Here is a 21,506-nt window from a genome sequence, read left to right on the forward strand (position 1 = left end):
CAGTGTTACGTGTTAATTCTTAGCCACAGCCCATCGTGTTCTGTGAAGTGTACTAGTGTTAACGGCCAAAAACACTTGTAGCCCGGTGTAAGGGATGGCTGCATGCACGTCCCAAGAGCTGGCGGACATGCATCTGATTTATGGGGAGGCTGGAGGTAATAGCCGTGCTGCAAGGCGTCTGTATGGGGCACGTTTTCCAAATAGGGTGTTACTTATTTCAAACTGTAGACACTCGACTTCGGGAAACAGGATCAGTGTTGCCACCTCGTCAAGAAGTTGGACGACCGCGAAGTGTGCGAACACGACGGTTTGTGGAAGATGTGCTAACTGCAGTGGTGGATCATCCAGGCACCAGTACGCGTGCACTAGCCCACAAACGAAACACCTCCCATGTGAATGTGTGGCGAGTCCTGGCAGAAGAGGGGATGCACCCGTACAAATTGAAGAAAGTGCAAGATCTTTTACCTCGGGACTTTGGCCCACGTGAGGACTTTTGCCAATGGTTTGTTCATCAAATTGAAACTCCCCAATTTTCAGAATACGGTACTATGGACTGATAAGGCTATCTTCACGAAAACGTGTGTTTTCAATAGTAAAAACAGTCATGTGTGGGAACATGAAAATCCACATGCACTGCTAGTGGCACATCATCAGCACAGATTTGCAGTGAATGTGTGGTGCGGGATACTGCATGACCATTTGATTGGACCGTATATTCTCCCTGTTCGCTTATGTGCCCCACTTATCAAACATTTCTCAGTGAGGTTTTGCCTGAACTACTAGAGGACGTTCCCTTGGCACTGAGACAAAGACTTTGGTTTCAACATGACGGTGCACCCCCACATTTCGATCGGAATGTGCGCCATTTCCTCAATACCGTAATCCACAACCAGTGCATTGGCAGGGGAGGACCTGTGCCATGGCCACCTCGATCGCCTGATATTACACCCCTGGATTCCTTCCTCTGGTGAGAGATGAAACGCCTCGTTTACGAAACACCTGTCGTGTCAGCCGAGGACCTCGTTGCCCGTATCAATGTAGCTGCAGCATCGATAGATCGATCCTTGATTCGCCGTTGTCGCCTCTGCTTGGGAGTACATGGTGGACACTTTGAAAACCGTATGTGATATGACGTTTTTTAAGCACTCTAGGCGTAATACACAAAGAATACACGTCAATTTGCTTCGGTAAAGCACAACCTGGGATAAAGAAATAAGATACTTACAATTTTTTGATTTCAGCTTCAACCATCTTTTTTTTAGTAGTGCTCATGATAATATTTTTACCTCATTCTTTATTGATATTTTTTCTTTCCAGAATCGAATACAAGTGGACATAATTTCTACAAAGTTTTATATTAACAAATTTCAATAGTTTTTTGACTATATTGTCTGATAATAACTTATTATTGAATAATTTGAAATAAATAGTTTTTTTTTAAAAAAAATTGCTACTATGTTGGAATATGTTTGCTATGGTGAACAATAGATGGCTCTGGACTTGAGTATTTTTCTGACATTTTTCTTTATTGTTTCTGAATGTTTTACTGTGGTGGAAATGAGTTAATTTCTTGATCTCTTTTTACAGGATTTATAATATTATTTGAAATTGAGAAGATAAACCACATGTAGGAAGATAACAAAGTTTAATTTCTAATTGCCATAAAGAAAAATGTATGTAATTTGTTTTTATAGAAGTAATAAGAAAGCTAAATTTTTCTGGCCAAATGCTTTCATATCAATATCATGATGATATTATATCAATATCATGATGATATTGATATATGGCGCTCAACAAGGGTTTGAACTACACGAACCTAAATGTCCCAAACCATCCACTGCACAACTCAACCAAGACATTTTACATGAAATTTTAAATGTACATAAGTATGAAATTATTATTATTATTTTTTTTTTTTGTACAAATGATATAATTACAATTTGTTTTTTGAATATCCTGAACTTTTCTGTTTTATTTTGAATCATTTACCTAAATAAATTTATTTCACAATGATTTTTTAGTTTTACTATGTTTATATGGAAACATACAAAGGCAAAATGATATTTGATGTGAAATTATGAAATGAACCCATATATATTTTTTTTTTATATGCTAGCTTAATAGCATAATGCTATAAAAACAAGAATAGCAAATATGGTATAATACCTGAGTGAATGACTAATTTGCAATGACAATATGCAACAATCATGTTACAAAATAGTAGTAAGTTCTACAAGAAATTTTTAACAAAATTCAGCAGGAAGTACTTTGCTACTTCCAATCTTAATGCAATACAAGAAATAGTACAAACTCTTCATTTGTGAGCAAGATGCATATATATATATATAAATATATTTATTTTTGCTGACCTCACATTGTCAACATGAATAAAATAAGTTTAAGGAATGAATATTATGTATGAAATATATTTTCAACTGAGCGTGTGTACACCACATGTCCTTCAAATGCCAATTATACCTGAACATGGACAAAAGAAGCATATTGAAGGAGCATACAAATTTTACCTTCAGCAGTAACTAATTAAACACTGGGCATATTCTTTTACATGTAAGTATTGTGTGGAATGCCATATCGGCGCAATACTACCTTATTAATCTTGCAAATTTAAAATTTTGGTTATTTGCTCTTGCATATATTATGCTGAGTATTAACTATGAGTGAAAGCACAAATTTTGTTAATTGGTTATTCCGACTATTCACATACCATCAGTGTTTATGCTCATTGCATACCAAGATTGAATATTCAATAATTAAGGTTGCATATCTTAACTATTCACAAAGAACAAAACATTTAAGGAAATATAGATCCGACGAGCTAGGTTTAACTTACATTATACTGGAAAATAAATATTATGTGATTTTATAATATTACCTTGAGAAATCTAAGGGTATCACATATACATTTTCATCACATTTAATATACCACTCTACAGAGCTTACGCGTCTATGTGTATATCAAGTTACAAAATATTACCAAATTTTCATTACTAAGAAAATATTGCATATTGTATACTTTACTATTTTTTTTTTTTTACTATTAAATATATATATATTTTACCATGCACTTATGTCTGAATAATTAGAAAAATTAAACAGTCAGTATACTTAAGCTAAAATGGGATTGCATTGATTAAAGTGATTATTTCAATGAACCAGACAAATTACCATCTAAATAAGAAATACCATTTTTTTTTACACCATAAACTTTGTTACGTAAAATGCCGTGTATCTACAATACTGCCACAGCAACTTTATAAAAATATGAATATATATATATATATGCGTGTATCTATATGGTATTAATTGAGCATGAACCATGAATGAAAACTTAGAACTAATTCGCCACTCAATTTCAAGATTGAATATTCAAAGTACAGTAAATCACATGAGACAGACTACTAAAATATCTTGCATGTGAATGAGATACTGACCGAAGTAATGGAATACTGTAAATATAACTCACTATCTAGAAGTCAGATGCTACCCTAATTACTACAATGCCTTTGAAATATTTGTTTTTAACAGAGACGGGACACCAAATTGATGTTTGCAAATGTTTGTTTTTACAATGCCAATACAATTTCAGGTAAGTTTTCTCCTAGTGTCATGTTATGAAGAACTTTGCGATCGATTAATAGCATAAAAGTGAACAGCTGGCTGCAAATGTATCACAAAGTACATTGCACTTCGCCATATTTACTCATTTTAATCTAATCAACATTACATGTAATTCTAAAGAAAACACTTTTATAACATATTATAGTACCGAGTCATTGTCTGCAGATAATTCGACGGAAAGCTAAAACATATAGATTGCTTCAAATATGAGCATACATGTCTCACAATAATAGATAAACATGCAGAAATAATATCTTACTTTGCTGTTGTACAAATATAAATTCAATCTCTGAAAACAATATGTAACTCCTTGCAATAGCATGTGAATAAATGTTTAGTACACTGTATCACATGAATGCATCTTATTGAAGTATGTGTCCATTGGTTATTTCTTTACTATTCTAAATACATGTTCTTACATACTAACACAAATAATTACTCATTTGTTATTATTCGGAGTTCAAGAATTAAACTTAAAATGCAAAGACATCGGAATACAAATGCTGGACTAGCATCATGAATGATAATGTTATTTTGAGACATGAAGGATATAAAAGAAAATAAATGTATTTATTTTGCAGCTCACTGTACCACTAGTGATATTTAAAAACTGATACTTTTCAATTCTCTAAATACCTGATTTAAGGTTTTGCTAGCAAAGCAGTTTTCGTTACATCAACTTACCAGGTATGCACATATAGAACATGCATACACGCTTATCTTCTCTAATATTTTTAAACAAACCAATCACTGAACTAGGAAAGTTTGCACTGTTCTGGTTTCATCACCTTAATATGCTGAACATAGACAAGAAAAATAATGTTGCAGTGCACGTTACTTAACATTTTCTTTTAACATATTACCTTGCACTTAACTTTTTTCTTTTTATACATCTATGAAACACTTATGAAAGAACAAGACAGCATGTTTCACTATAAATCACTTTTGAAAAAATTACAATATATATATATACATCTGGTTAATTTCACAAAGCACACTATTGACATTAAGGCAATACTAAGAATTTTGTGTGCGTGTTTTCGGATCCAAGATTGTCTGTATTGTTGCCTATGGATGTAGTTAGTAGTTGATATACATCTTCATTTATAGTTTTAAGTTTTGAGAGATACTCCTCTCTCTTTAGCTTCGAACATCTCCACAACTTTATGTGATCAAGGGACTGATTGAGTATGGTTTCCCCAGTGTGACAATTTACAACACTTATGGTGGACTCTTTATTCTTGGCAATACAAAAGTAAGGGCCTACATATAAGTTGCAGTACTTTTTTATGCTTGTATGCCAAGGAGTGTTTTGCTGATGGTTTTTCATGAACACAAGATCACCTAGGTTTACAACTTGCCTGCTGGAGTGAAGTGCATTCAACTTGGCTAATTTCTTGCTCCTCTTCTGCTTATTTTTTGAACTAGCCATCAACAACTTATTTTCCCAGGGAGGTTCTGAAGTTGTGGAAGTAATGCCTAGCAACTTTCCATAATCCACTTGGTTGGTGCTGTTCAGACGTAGTTCCGAAGGCGTGAAGTCAAACTGGTCTGAGATGGAGTTATTCAACAACGACAATGCATCATTTACATAGCGTGGCCACTTTGCATGATTTTCTTGACATAAAACTCGCATCAATCGATTTAGTTCAGAATGGTACCTTTCCACCAGATTTGAGCTTGGGTGGTAAGGTGGAGTGAAATATAGTTTTATGTGGTACTGATTTAAAGTCTCTCTGAACTGAGCGGATCTAAACTGTGGTCCATTGTCACATATGATGACGTCTGGTATTCCTAGATGTGGCATGTAAATGTTCACTAGGTTTTTCAAAATTGACTTGGTATCACTATTGGGTATTGGATATGCCATTAAGTACCGTGTAAAAGAATCTAAAATGGTCAACAGGAATTTCTCCCTATTTGGACCTGGAAGAAATGGACCTTGGAGATCTATGAAGATCAATTTTCCTGGTTTTAGACTGGAATGTATGTACATGAGACATTTCACAGGATGCCTATTCGGTTTGTTACGGATACAAATCTCACAATCCGAGATGTACGCTTTTATGTCAGATTTCATATTTTTCCACCAGAAATGTCTAAATATTTGGTTAATTGTTTTGGTGGTTCCAAAGTGTCCTGATTTGTCATGGAAGTGAATTAACATGTTTCCAATTAGATGTGAGGGTACGCACACTCTCAGCCTTGAAGGGTCATGGAAATCCCTTATACACAAGATGTTTTCATGTACAGTATATGTTCTTGGCCAGTTTCTAGACTGTCTACTCTGACTAAGTTCCTTGCCCAACACATGTAGTTTCACTTCGGACAGCTCCACATCTCTATCCTGAGCTTCTATAAGCTGTGATGATGTAACCAGAGGTTGCAATGATTCACTTAATGAGAACTGGTTCACTTTGTAGATTTCTGTTGGGAATTCTTGGAATGTTCGGCTGAGCATATCTGCAAGTTGATTTTCAGTTCCTTTGCAATACCGCACTTCAAAGCAATATTGTTGGATCTGAATAAACCACCGTGTAAGACGTGCATTCCAGCCATGTGCAGACTCCAACCATGTTAGGCTTTTGTGATCTGATATGATGATAAATTTGCGACCTTTCAAAAAGGACTGGAATTTGTCTATGGTGAAGAGTATTGCTAAGACTTCCAATTCAGTTGAGGTATATGACCTCTCAAAACCTTTCAAGATTCTGCTTACGAAGCCCAAAGGTCTAAAGTTTCCTTCAATAAACTGAAAACAATATCCTGCTACACCTACAGCCGAGGCATCAGTCTGTATGTAAAAAGTCTCCTGAAAGTCTGGGTATGTTAACATTACATCTTCGGCTATTAGTCGTTTGATTTTCTGGAAGGCTTGTTCTACGTTATCATCCCACTTCCATTTGGAACCTTTTCGTAACAGTTCATATAAGGGTTGAGCTATTAAAGCATAATTTTTTATGTACTTCTTGACCCAATTGAATGACCCTAGAATTTTTTGGATTTGTTTGAAGTTTTGTGGTGTGGGTAATTTAAGTATAGACTCAACATATCGTGGATCTTTCTTATACCCAAAAGGAGATATGATGTGACCGAGGAACGTAATTTCTGGTTGACAGAATTCACATTTTTCTAGTCTGAGAGTCATTCCGGAGTTCATAATCTTTTTTAATACAGTGTCTAGATGTTCAAGGTGAGATTCAAAACTAGGTGACTTTATGATCACATCGTCCACATATACAATGGTGAAATCTTGAGTACCATTTAGCACCTTATTCATAACATCTACAAAGATTGCCGTCCCGTTGACGTAACCAAAAACAACACGTTTAAACTGGTATAAGATGCCTTCGAAAGAAAATGCTGTAAATTTTCGACAACTTTCATTCAAGTCGGTCTGCCAAAAGGCATTGGATATGTCTACGCAACTGAGGTACCTTGACCCATGAAACTTTGACAATAATTCCACAATTTTTAAAGGGTGGATTTGTTTCAATTTTACATGTTTGTTAATATTTCGTTGATCAACACATATGCGTAAGGTACCATTTGGCTTAGGTACCACCAAAAGAGGTGATAAGTATTCCGAAGTCGAGGGTTCTATAATATCCCAGTCCAATAACTTCTGGATGTGTTCCCTAACTTCTCTTCTGTACGCATGTGGAATAGGATATATCTTACTGACAATGGGTTCGCTGGTAGTTAATTCTATTTTATGTTGATAACCCTTGCAAAGACCAGGCCTGGAAGAAAAAACCTTCCCATACTTGATCAGCAAATTGTGCAGTTTGCTTTTTTGTTGTGAAGTTAAATTATTTGCTGCTTCCACTTTTTCTCGTATTTGCTGATCAGATGGATGAATGTTATCTTCACATTTCACTGAACATACTTGCACTTGATCAGCAGTTTTCAATGCATTATTCGATTCAACCAATGGTAAAAATTTGCACACGGACTTACCTAGTCTAGACTCAAAAAACATGCTATTGTTTTTCAAATCTAATTTGGCTTGAATAGCATAAATTAAGTCCAAGCCTAAGATCAACGGTACTTGCAGATTGCGCACAACCATGAACTGTACATAGAAATATTGGTTTGCTATATGTATATACACTTGAGTAATACCTAAAACTCTCTCCGTCTTGCTTCCTGAATAGTCTACCAACTTTATGTTTTTTGCAGGTAGTAATCTGGGTCTAGAAGCAGAAGAAGATATTTCTTTCCATACAGCTTCAGCCATTATACTGGTTTCGGCACCCGTGTCACAAAGGGATTTATATGTTTTATCATTAATTCCTATTTCAATGAGCACCGAAGCACTCTTATTAAACTTTAAGTTCACAGGCACTAGATCATTACTTGCACTGGCTTCATAATCATCAATATTTACATCTTTATAATTCAAATTTACATGAAGGATGGTAGGAATGTTTTCTTCACTCCCGTCACCTACCATACTACAGGAGTGAACATTCAGTTTTCCTGTTCATTACATACACTTAATTGTTCAAATTTGCAAACGTCATCATCTAGCAACGATGTGTTCGTTGGATTCGAATGCACCATACTTTCGGTTGTAACGCATACTCTATGGATTGGGTTATTCACTGGAGTGAAATTAATAATATTTAGCCCATTTAGTAGTTCGATCACTTTAAGCATACCTTCCTTGTTCCAGTGGATCATGTCTACCCGACGGTTATGAATTGGACCAATATGCTTTTCAAAGAGAGCATTGTTGATGGTTTTACTATCTTCCTTGAAGAATACTGGGGCCACATTTATTACTTTGACCTCGGAGCCATCTTCCAATGACATTATAAATGCATTCCATTCTTCCCACTTCTCCCTGGAGCCTGAGTATGGAGATGACATCGTTTTTGGAATAGGTGGAAGTGTTAATAATACAATCTTCTTTGTTAGGTTTTTCAACTTTGCCAATAATTGCAGGTATAAACTTTTCATGTCTTCTAACGGGATGCCCTTAAGCATATCATTAGTGCCAATTAGAAGTATCACGAAACTTGCAAGCTCAGTATGCGAGCTTACCCTTTTCAGAAGGTCCTGTATGGTTTGCCCACTTTTTGATAAGCCAATTTGCCTTGTACCTTCTGCTGTATAAGTCATATTGTATCCTACAATAGTTTGTGCCATCCTTAGCACTAAACTATCACCTAAGAGTTGGTTGCCTTGTATCATTGGATGCGGTGATTTTAGTACTCGTCCATCAGAATTGCCCCTTTGGTTTGAAAAGCTTCTATCTTTCACCATAGATGCCGGAGGATTTTTTACCTCACCCATGTCACCTCCAACTTCCACATGGGTGAGCTTTAGTTTTCCGAAGTGGGTACGTCTTTAGTTGTGCGTGACTTAAACATTAATTCATTCTTGTTAAAGCTATCACTTTTAGTATTAGTGCTTGGCATGGAGTTCAAATTTTTTGCTGCCCTTTTGCCAACTTGAAAATTCTCTCTTTTGACCATAGAGACAACCTGATTTGTTTGTTTACCCACACTATTCTTTGTTGGTTTATAAATCGGCACATATCCTACATTGCTTTTCAAAGATTCTGAGTTTTCGATTGCTTGTATTGCTTCACCGAATGTGTTGACGTTATTCATTGTGATATGTTCCCTTATTTTGTATGGTAACAAAGTAGACACCTGAGCTATGATCTGAGCCTCCTCATTGTTGGTTTGCACGAGAGTCAGCAATTTGTAAGTCTTACAGAAAAAATCTACAACTGTTCCATGTTGTGTTCGTTGAAATGGGGTATTCAGAATTTTGGCCAACATGATACTTTTCCAACGTGAATTTTGGTAATGATCTAGAAAAATCTTCTTAAATTGCTCATACGTATTCAGCTTGTCCTTTATTGTTTGATACCATGTCTTTGCACTCTCAGTGAGCAATTTTGGTACATAACGTAGGTATTGAGATCTGTCTATTTCATACAAATCCAGAGTTTCTTCTATCTTTTCTATGAATTCCGATGGAATTTGATCAGATACTATGCCATTGAATTTTGGTAATTTTTGTAAGTGCTCTGGTTTCATGTGTAACACAGCAGGCTTCTGTGGACTAGACTTCAAACTGGTATTGGAGCTTGGAACATTCAATGGAACCTGCATGGATTCCTGTTTTATGTTTCCGCTTGCATCATTTTCATCACTACTGAATGCCATCACTTGTACTTCCCTTAATTTGTCTTCATTTCTTGTTGATCGCAAGTTTCTCTTTCTATTTTTTACTTTCTTCACCATTTTCTCTTGTGTTTGACTATCTGAGGAGTCGTTGCTGCTACTGGATTTCTCAGAGCTGGCAACCTTAAGTCGCTTTACATCCTCTGCTTGATTTTGAGAAAAGTACGTAGAATTATTCTTATGCAAAGTGTTCTGATGATGTACATTTACTTCCATAAATTCAAGTAAGCTTGCATTGATTTTACTACTCTCCTTAAGAGACTCTCTAATTTCACTTAAGGCATTAACCATACACTTGTTGCTTTGTTCCACATTGTTTTTACCTTCTATTTCTAAATCAAAACTGTTTGTGGCAATAACTACACCTGAAGGTGGACATGCATCATTTTCTGGGCACAAGAATTTACATACCTCCTCTATGTCTGTTGCATTGCTGTGTCCTTCTTGCTCAATTTGGATTTTTGATTGGCTAACTGCTTCCGTGTCTAACTGTCTAATAAGTGCAGACGTAGGAATCAAGATTGGTGAGTCATCCAATAGATTTTTTGAAGTACCTCTGTCTAGCATGCATCTCCCTTGTTTTTCTTCTAATTCTTCTAATCTTTTCTTAACACTCCCTAATTCTTGCAAAAACATTGATGTGGTTCCATTTTCACTTTTATTTAAAATCTTTCTCACTACCTCTTTGGTGTCTGCTAACTCCTTTCGAACTTCACTAATTGAGGAAGAGTTGTCGTGGATCATTTTTCTACTCTCCTCATTTTTCTTTTCCATTATGTCAACATTTCGCTTTAAACAGGTGGTTTCCCTGTTTTGTTTATCTATCTTCTTATCTGACTTTTCACTCCTCTGACTACACTCCACTCTGTACTGTGCTAAATCCTTTTGCATTTGTTTCATTTCACTTTTCAATTCCCTTACCTTTTGATCTAAACTTCTTTCTAGACTAACTTTTGTGTCCATTATCAATGCCATTATTTTATCTAGTTTCTTCTCCATTTTGTTGTGATTTTCCTTTTATCCACTTGCACTGAACTTACTTGCCTAGTTCTTTGTCCAGTATCAGTCTTGCATGTGCAATTTATCTTATGTCATTTATCCCTTCTGAGTCTCATATATCTTATTTATGACGTTTTTTAAGCACTCTAGGCGTAATACACAAAGAATACACGTCAATTTGCTTCGGTAAAGCACAACCTGGGATAAAGAAATAAGATACTTACAATTTTTTGATTTCAGCTTCAACCATCTTTTTTTTAGTAGTGCTCATGATAATATTTTTACCTCATTCTTTATTGATATTTTTTCTTTCCAGAATCGAATACAAGTGGACATAATTTCTACAAAGTTTTATATTAACAAATTTCAATAGTTTTTTGACTATTGTCTGATAATAACTTATTATTGAATAATTTGAAATAAATAGGTTTTTTTAAAAAAAAATTGCTACTATGTTGGAATATGTTTGCTATGGTGAACAATAGATGGCTCTGGACTTGAGTATTTTTCTGACATTTTTCTTTATTGTTTCTGAATGTTTTACTGTGGTGGAAATGAGTTAATTTCTTGATCTCTTTTTACAGGATTTATAATATTATTTGAAATTGAGAAGATAAACCACATGTAGGAAGATAACAAAGTTTAATTTCTAATTGCCATAAAGAAAAATGTATGTAATTTGTTTTTATAGAAGTAATAAGAAAGCTAAATTTTTCTGGCCAAATGCTTTCATATCAATATCATGATGATATTGATATAGTGATGAGGTTCCCTTCACATCTTCATTAAGCATACTGTGCGCCCTTTAGGGTATGCAACCTATGACAGTTCATTTTTTTTCTTTTTTACGTCATGGTGTCCTTCGCTCAGGAAATGTTCTTTGTTTTTTGGTGCCATTCAACACATGCCAATTTTTGTCTATACCATCTCACGCAGAACGCACACCCACCCCACTCCCGTCAACATCTTCGTTCGCGTTCTTTTTGGAATCCCTTGCGCCGACATTGCACAACATTGCCGCGTGATTTTTTGACAAGAGCGTACCAAATTTCTTAGTGGACCGCCCAACACCGACGACTTCTCTCCACCCGTTTTGCCATTATTCACTTTGGAAAATCATTTTGCCACGTTTTCAAACGTCAATAACTCGGCAACAAAGCCGTTTCCCGAATTTCGTTACATGAACTTTCCACCTTATTTTCACTCGTACAATCACCTCCCAAGCGTTGTAAACGAACTTGCGAAACACCCTGTATATCTTTCTGTGGTTGGGTAAGTTAACTAAAAAATGCTAACGGGTTACTGTTGTTTTGCTTCCAAAAGTAACCCGTTACTGTTATTTTGTCATACGATAAGGGCATTTAACTGTTTTTACAAGTATCATATCTGTTCTCTGTAATGCAGGTTTTCCCAGTGTAACGTTACATGTAATAGCTTAAAACAACAGAACGAAGCATGACACATCCTGGCAAGTAACTCATCCAGTCATTCCATTACAGATACCCATGAAATTTTGGTAACTCGTTACTTCCCAGCTTACCTGCAGTACAATTGTCACTTTTTCAGCTCGCAGAAAATTATGGATGAATATTAGCAAAATAACTGTGATACTGCAAGTATTCTCAGAGGAGGAAACCTTCTCCTAGTTGGAAATGAATTTTAAAATGCTAGTGTCTGGGATAGAAAATCCTGAAGGAGGAGGCGATTTCACTCCACCCCCTTCAATTCGAAGATATGTTATCTTTGAGTTTAGTTCCTTTTATAGTCTTTTAGTGGCTGAAACAGAATCAGAATAATTTGTGTTCATATTTCTTTTGAAGAGGGAGGGGACATATGTTCAATCATAAGTTATCCAAGAATTTCAATAATGGAGCCGTGACGTATCAGTTAAGCTTAACGCCCACGGAGAAACGCGGCAACAGAATTTCTGTTGTCTGCTTCTATTGAAATCAAATTGTGTGACGCCTATCCTGCCCTGCCCTAAGTAAGTGTGTGACATCAAGGAGAGCTAAGGATGAATTAACAATACAAAATATAGCACGTGTCTCCTTGTTGAGAGGCCATACAATTTCCCTCACTTGAAATATTTCCCTTTCAACCAGTTTAGGCGAAATGGGATTTTACGAAAGGGGATATCCCGTTTCGCCTAAAATGCTGTCCAGGTTAAGTCACATTATATTGTTCTGACAAGCAGTTAGGTGAAACGGGACTACAAGGTATGAGCACCGACTCTGGTGAGCTTTATTTCTAACAATGCTGTCTCATCTATTCGCAGGTGGAGGAGATCCGGGGGATGATCGACAAGATCCAGGCGAACGTGGAGGAAGTGAAGAAGAAACACAGTGATATACTTTCAGCTCCGCAGACCGATGAAAGTAAGTAAAGTCGTTCTTTTTCCACGCGTAGTTGCGGTGATTTTTCTAGGAAATGGTGATTTTTCTCGGAAATGAGACGTAACGTGATCAAGAACACTTTTTGTTAGCTTCTTTTCTTCACGATATTTGTAAAACTGCAAAATCGAGGCTAATATCCGCACAGGGTGTTCTTTCTGCGTCTTGTTTGCAGTCACTGGATACCATTCACCACTTTATTTCACAGAGAACAAGTTGAGGACAGATAAAAGAAGCAACACATTCGATTTTTCATGCAAAGGTGTATAATCCAAGCCTCAAATCAAGGTTGTCGCATTGACACGGTTCAACGTACTGGAGTGAAAATGCATTTTTGTGTCAGTGGATACATTGTCTCAACTTTCACTTGAGAGGTCGCCCATCATAAACTTCGTAACTAAAATTTTCATTGATTGAAGCGGGTAAGAGTTGTAACGGAATATGAGAATGATTATGTATTTCCATGTATTTATGTTTAGAAATATGAACGAAAATAAGTGGAAAAAAAATTGGCAAGATATTCGCTCATTAGGCGTGACGAATAGAATATTCTTCCAAGAAAGATATTATTAGTTTGTCATTCTGTTATTTATTATACCATTATTTATAGCCAGAGGTCCGAGGTTCAAAGCTGCTTAAGATAGATGTATCATTGTGCTTGTTACATCCTAGGCACAAATGGGTCGGATCCCACTTTAAACTGTAGGTCCAGTTCCGACTAGCCTTACTGTGCATAAAGTGGACTTAAAACACCAAACCAACAACAGCTTGTCCCATCCTCATCGTCACGATAATGTCAAGAGGTATAAAAGCGACGTTAAATAACCTAAATAGAAAAGTATCGAAAGACTACTACTTAATTTGATATCAACGGCATGCCCCCCCCCCCCTTTACGTAAAATCGTGGTGGACTCTCATGTACACTATGGGAAGCGAAAGCCAGATCCCTTGATTACAGAGAGACAACTTGCAACCACTGTAGTATCGGAGAAATTGTGTAATTTGATGTGTTTTTTTTTTAAATTCCAAACTGAAATTTCCTTATCTGTACAATCTGTAGAAGACAATTTACACACGTGAAGCAGTGGAACATACATTGCGACTCAAAACTTCGTGGCCTACTAGTATAACCGAATAACTGCCGTAGACCGTACTCGATTTACAGTTATGTAAATGAAAAACATTTCTCATGAAAATGTGGTAAAACTGTTGTAACGACTCCTGCCGTCCCTGTGCTCGACTTTGTCTCGCCTCCGAACTTCTCGGGTTCGAGTCCAGACATAAGTGTTCTTTGTCAGTGTCGCTTCATCTAATGATAACTCATCCTCATTGTCGCGACCAGCCAAAGTGATATAAAAGCCACGCACAATAACAAAAGTAGAAATAAAGGAATGGCCTTTATCATGGTTCCTAGTGAGCGGCGAAGCAGATAAAAGCCAAGGAAATCAACTGATGATGTTAAATGTTATATGTACTTGTCCGAGTTAGAGAATGAATACTTAAACGTGGTTCAGACCTACATTTGCCTACATTAGCCGCCTCTGTTGTCTACCGTGTTGAGCGTTGGAATCACCATCCCAACACCGCACCGGAGCGATGTAAGATGTGACCTGGGAGAGGACTCGAAGGTCAACCTCTTTTTCACATGGTACATCATGCGGGAAAACGAGGCTGTGGTGGGCTCAACTATAGTGGAACCACAAGCAAAGAAACCTGCGCAGACCCGTTACTCCTGTGCACCGTACTCCCGCGTGGAGGGGAGGGGGAGAGTGGACCATGCTTTCTTATGGCCCGAGCTGAACGGAAGAAGGGAAAGCTGCGCGGGGACTTTTCGTCCAAGGTTTTTTCCTTGTGGTCGCTCTATAATATTGTGGAGTTGTGTGTTCCTTGTGTTTACACTGTTATCAGTGAATTTGAAATGTAGTCGTTTTAGTCTGTTCTTGATAATGACGTTCATCTTCATAATGTTGACAATAAAAAAAAAATACTGACTAAAATTAGTTTTGCGAAGAGCATTACGTCCTCGTATAAGGAGAGTGTTTTTTGGCCCCGTAGCCTTACGGTCTGTAGGCGTCACGCTTTGGGCTACGGCACGCGCGCAGGTTCCTGTCTCCTGGGGGAAGCGTAGCAACTTTTCTCCTGAGATTTCAGCCTGTTTGTGGGACGGGTGGCCACCCACCGTCATGAGGGAAATGGAGAGCTTTGAATGAGTAGCGTAACCCGGTCATGAAAACCTTCAACGACTGACCACACGTCACCCCCATGGACGTCCACAGGATTTTTTCCAGGGGGAGCAAACAAGGCACATTTTCTCCAAAAAGAGTTCTGTTCCCTAAAAAAACATTGCTTAAATTTGAATTTATGGTGAACATGCAATAATGAACACATATTATTGTGGCTAAAATGAAATTATATGTGTGGAATACATATTTTTTGTTGACTTTCATTTTTCAGGGGGGCGACGCCCCCCCCCCTGCCCCCCTTCCGGACGTCCATGGTCACCCCGTATCCAGTTGGACGATCGCTCACCTTGGGAGACAGTGGCCCTCACGGGCTGTTGCCCCACGGGTTATTGGGAGAATGGTACAAATAACCTCAGTGTTGTTGCACCCAGTCGTATATATATATATGATGGATATTGATTCTTCATGTGAATAAAGAATCAATATCCATCAAAGGTTCTAGATTCGAGTTCCAGTCGTTTATCATCGTCGCGAGTGACCAAAACTAGCAGTACGCGAACCTAAAGAAACAAAAATGCAAAGAAAATACCGTTTCTGTACATGTTTCTTTGAGTTTTACTGTACCTAGGAAAGCAAGGAATTTGATTTGACAGAACGAGCGGGAATCCTGTTGATTGACGGAACACGTGCGAGATAAGGGGAAAAAATTACCAATCAAATTTATCCTTAAATTCATTCATTCAGTCAACCACCCGGGTGCGTGAGAACGCCCCCCCTTCCCCCAGCGGTTTAGTGAATATGAAGTGAATCCCGGTGTCTGTTCTTGTGGAGGCAACGACGCAATCCTTCTGGTTACGTTATGAATATTGTCGGCCCCGCCCTCCTCGCTCACGTTTCCCGGGAACGGTGACGTCATTCACAGGCTGCCCCGACGGCTGGCTCTCAGTGGTCGATACTGGCGGTAATCCTGAATTATTACGGTGACACGCTTTTACGCCATTCTAATGGGGACGCTCCGTGTACATTTCCTTCCTTGCGATTTTCTCTGCTTCCTCTGGGTTCAGTTTTTGGATTTGAAATTTAAATGGAAAGTTATTTTTCAAAATATTTCTTAGACCTCGTTCGCACTTGTCGATCCTAATGATCGGGAGACCCGCACGGCGACCGGTCAGTTGAACCCGGCCCGAAGACCAGCTGTTGGTTTTGTTTGTCGTAACCTGCCCTCTGTCGGGTGTCAGTCTGTCAACGACATATTTCTGAGCTAGATCCCAGTTTTGTGTCAAATCAAGCTTAAAAAGGAATTTGTTCAAAATTGAAATTCAATTGATAATATTTTTTGTATCTTTGTGAAACATGTTAAAACATGTAAAAAAATTGTAATTCATTTGAAAAATCGATCTTGTCTACACGTCGAAGATGCTCCTCACCCACCGAGGCTGTGGCCTCTTAACACCATGTAATCGCCTGTCGGCTTGGTGGCCGAACTTCCCGGGTTCGAGTTCCGCTCTCTTTACATTTCCTTCTCTCTTTCTTAGGAAAAGAGGAGGAAAAAAAGTTGAAAGAAGAAGCAGGGAGAGGCCTTTCTCTACAAGGCATTGGTGTTCTTTGTGAATGACCCTTTATTAAATTCATCTAATCATCACTAATCGGGATATAAGGGGTAACTTTCTGAAAACACCCAAATGTCAACCTCACTTCCCCACACCCTGGACTGCATTTTGAAGACTAACGAGGCTCTGGCGTCTAGATCCTTCGCCAGTATAATTCTCTATGAACCTTGTGTGTTGTCCATATGTTTGTAATTGTCCCTTCATCTCTTTAACCTTTTCACCATTCATCCTCATCTTCGCAATAACCCAAATTGGCAGAAAAGCGAAGTAAAATAAATCACATCAATCAGTCATCCTCATCGTCGCGATCAGCTAGAAGTGGAAGACGCCGAATAAAGCTGACGCCACTGAGACGCAGCAACAGAACGCAACAGACCCGTTTCCGGCGTCTCAGTGAAGCTATAACCATTAAGATAACCTGCAGACTGCTGGCACGGAAATTCCGGCATCGGTTCCGCGCTTTTCCCTGTAGTGGGTGTTACGCCATTTGATTTCAATAGAAGCAGACAACACAAGTTATGTTACCGGATATTTTCGCCGCGTCTCGGTGGGCGTCAAGCTTAACAAACAATGCACGCAACTTCTGACGCGTTTCGGAAACTTAAGAATTTCACCTCCCTTCCGCTCGAGTGGGCGTCCAGCTTTATCAGACCATTAGCAAACAGTAAACAAGAATATTGTATAAACAGGGCTTAAATTCTCTTCGAGCGAGTTGTTAACCCAACCCCAAGTTTTTTTTGTTTTTTTCCCAATGAATATGACGGTTCAACGAGATAACCCAGCTTTACCTATCAATACGGATCAGTCTCTGAACGCCCAGACTTGTGTTTCCGTTAGTGTTGCAGACGAGACGAGACGAGACTTTGGTTTGTCCCGTCTCGTCTCGAAAATATTCGTTTGTCCCGTCTCGTGTCCCGTCTCGAAGGGTTCTGTCTCGTCTCGTCTCGTTTTGTCCCGTCTCGTCTCGTAAAAGTGATCCGGGATATCATGCCAACAAAAGTCAAAAGTAGCAGAAACACGAAATATTTTTCCGGAAAGTGGGATAAAGCTCCAAATATTTTACCATTGCGTGGTGAGAATAAATAAGGTTCGTTAATCATGAGGACATTAATATTAAAAATGCAGTTTGTTGGTTACTGATTGCTAGGTATCTTATGAAATCTACTTTGTGGTTTTTTCTCGCTTCATACAACTGTCTATCCATCGTACATTTATACCAAGTTTGTTAGAACCTGTCCCGTTTCCCGCGCTAGCGATCGCTCGACAGTTTTGGTGCCAATGAGAAACGAGAAAAAAGTCGTCTGCTGGGCAGCGAGGAGCGAATGGAAGCCAGAAGAGAGGAGCTTACGTAGACGTTGTTGCCACGTTGCGTATTTTAATGTGCTGCCTGGCATTGACTTTCCCCAGCACGGAGTTCAGGCGGTCTTCAGCAGCAACACCGCTTAGTTTATGCTAGAAAAGCCATCGATCAGCTACCGCGGGAAGCCGGACAGGTTGTAACAAGCACGGTATAAGCAGTGCTCTTTTTCATTACTGCTATACCTTTTGGAAGTCTTGAAATGTTTTCCAATAGACCTTCTTTCTTTCTGAATGTCGAACTTCCGTGCACTATGAAAATGTACATTTTTTCTTTAAATTCTAAGCTTGGCGCTGGGGAGCAACAAAAAAGTTTTTAAATGTGTAGTACGAACACAAAAGACTATTTAAAATTTCAATATTTAGTATATTACAAATAGAAAGCATTTATTGTTCTTAATATTGTTAAACATCTTCTATGACATAAGTTTCAAAAAGTGTTTCTTTGTGATATTGTGCTGTTTCTTATGCCCAGTTTATGACGCACATACTTCTTTGTTTTCCCTTTAGCCTCTAAGTCCGGTACCACCACCGCTTGATCTAATTTATCCTTCGGCAGGCACGCATGTAGAAATATATGTCGGGGGAGGGTGTCTGAGCCAAGTGTTTCAGAAAAAATAATAATAATAACATTAACGCCAACAATTAAGCAAATGTTTAAATTAATGCATTAATATAATTCATAGGTCTATTCACTTGAATATGTAAATTAATCAATTCTATTATTGTTATTGCATGACATGTTACAAAGATGATAGAAGAATAGTAATATAACAGCACGAATATTAGCTAATATCTAGCTTACGTGTAGTTAAGATCGTCAAAACCTGCATAAAACAGCTGTACTGGCAAGAAAATTAATGTCAAAAAAGGTGATGAATTGAATATTTGCTGAATAACAAAAAAAGATGTTACATCCAGTTGACGAAAAATAAAGTTCCTGATTAATATTTTATGCTCATTATTATAAGTAGTAGCGTACATAAAACTTCATTGATACTGTCATTCAAAGCAGTATGATCCCAATAGAATCCTTGTTTTCTAGTAAGTTCGGCAGGAATATGTAACCCTCGATTATGCTAAACAAATATATTTTTTGTTTAGCCAGAGCAAGGCCCCAGGAGGATGCAAGAAGCCTTTCCTGCAAAAGTGTATGTTTTACGAAGCGAAGAAACGTGACAAAACCACCACGTATGGAAGGCAAACCTGCATTAAGTTTATATCGCACGTTTATAGAGCCGTGCCTCCTGAAGTTATAAAAATCCCAACTTCAATGATTCTTTTAGACATGCTATAGTTGAAGAAAATATGTTTAGATGCACCCAAAGTGTATCATTATCAGATTATGCATATAACGTGTTATTGGAATCAACATATTTGTGTAAATTGGGTGCCTCCCCGATGGCGTAGTAATAACGTCGAGGTCTTGTAATGAAGGGTCCTCGCGTCGATACTCAATGGAGGCACAAAGTGGATCGGGTCGCACTTTAAACTGTAGGCCGGTTCGCGATTTAGCCTATTTGCGAATCAAGTGGACTTAAAAAAAAAAAAAAAAAAATATCAACCTTAAGAATATTAGAATAAACTAATTCATCCTCGTTCATAGACTTCCTGCAATACTCTTGTGTTACATCCCACCAGTAAGGCTAAATTCTCGTTTTATCTGAACTTTTAAAAAATGTGCAAAATACGTCTCTATCTTTAAACAACCACCCTTTCCCATGTATGTGTAAAATAATCCCACTCTGTCTCAGAAAACCTCTTCCTAAGATCAAATGAAGGAACCAACTCTCAAGTCTCAACAATTATAAATTTTTGCTTCAGTAGCACATATCACGTCCTTTGGTGCAACACTGTCAACAGCTAATGTTACTTTCCTCGTCCTAATAAATTTACTTCCAACCAGTGCGGCGCCAGGGAAATTTGACTGGGGGGGGGGGGAAGGCTGGCAACAAAATATTGTAAGGGGGCAGTCACATTAAAACGCCCGAAAACACTACACACATATATACTTATATAATAATAATAATTATTATTATTATATTCATGTATGGTGTTTTGTGTGTGTCTTTTATTTAGTGGACGTTTACTGCCTAAATTTACTTCTTGATTACGAGTTTATCTCCACATGATTCATTTTAATAAAGACATTAATTCTTTTTTTATGGTAAGTTGCGTTGTCTCTAGTGGCCTATTTCAGTATTGAAAGACATTCATAATTTTATAATTCATCGTCTTTCTTGAGATGAAACTACTGATATAAATATTTAAGTTATAAGATAATAATATAAATGATGAAAATAATGCTTCTAAGAGTTTAATTTTCTTGCAAAATAAACGTGACATTGGAAAATCTTCTTAAGTATTAGAAACAATGTGAGGCACTTAGTGAAGTGCAATTCTCCTGTAGGAGAATTCTGCTCTATGTGCTTTGGAGAACACATTGCGCACCTTTGGTACGTTCAGGACTTGATATTTCTTCTCAATGGCAAGAACAGCCAAATGAGGCAGTTTGCATCCAGCATCCTGTTTCGAGCAAGCCTTTTCAAAGATTTTAAGGGCAACCATCTTCGTAACGCTGAAGAGTTTTGGGCAAAATTTGTGTTTCACCTTTCAAGGAAATGTTATCACAGGATAAAAAATCAGACAAAGGTTACAGTTATCTCATAATTCAAGAAATATTCTGACCCTGGCAATACTTATTCTTACTCTACCACTCCAACGTATGTCTGTGCTACCCAATTACAGGCACCTATGGAGTAGTGTGGGAAGAAGTTCTTCGATTTTGATATGTACGAGAAAGAGCGAACCTGCATCTAATGATTGAAGAGTGGCAAATCCTAATAAGCGTTCTTTTACCTGCCCGCGATATGTTTTGAATCGAATTTTAAGTGTAATTTGCATTTTAAGGTTCACGTTCAATACATTTCCAAATAATATCCCCTCATTAACTTCAAGTGTATCGAAGAAATCCCCTTTGTTAAGGTTTCCTCAGACTCATCATCTCGAAATTCAAGTCCCTGAATAGTAAGAAACCGCGATGAATCCACAACAACTGACATGTAGTGTCGGTTTTTCTCCGATCACCTTTGGTCCTGGGTTCGATACCCAGTGGATGCACTTTAA

At 37.7% G+C, this 21,506-nt stretch overlaps 1 protein-coding gene across 4 annotated transcripts in view; it reads left to right on the top strand.

Annotated features, from left to right (window-relative positions):
* Positions 1–21,506, top strand: part of Syx1A (Syntaxin 1A) — a 184,361-nt gene that overhangs the window by 34,670 nt on the left and 128,185 nt on the right. For all 4 annotated transcript variants that reach the window (XM_083123494.1, XM_083123495.1, XM_083123497.1 and 1 more), the window contains exon 3: positions 13,117–13,216. In XM_083123494.1, the coding sequence (XP_082979620.1) occupies positions 13,117–13,216 (100 nt within the window). The remainder of the gene's footprint in view (positions 1–13,116; positions 13,217–21,506) is intronic.

Source organism: Lepisma saccharinum, chromosome 6 (assembly GCF_977018435.1).
Source record: "Lepisma saccharinum chromosome 6, izLepSacc3.1, whole genome shotgun sequence".
NCBI lineage: Eukaryota > Metazoa > Arthropoda > Insecta > Zygentoma > Lepismatidae > Lepisma > Lepisma saccharinum.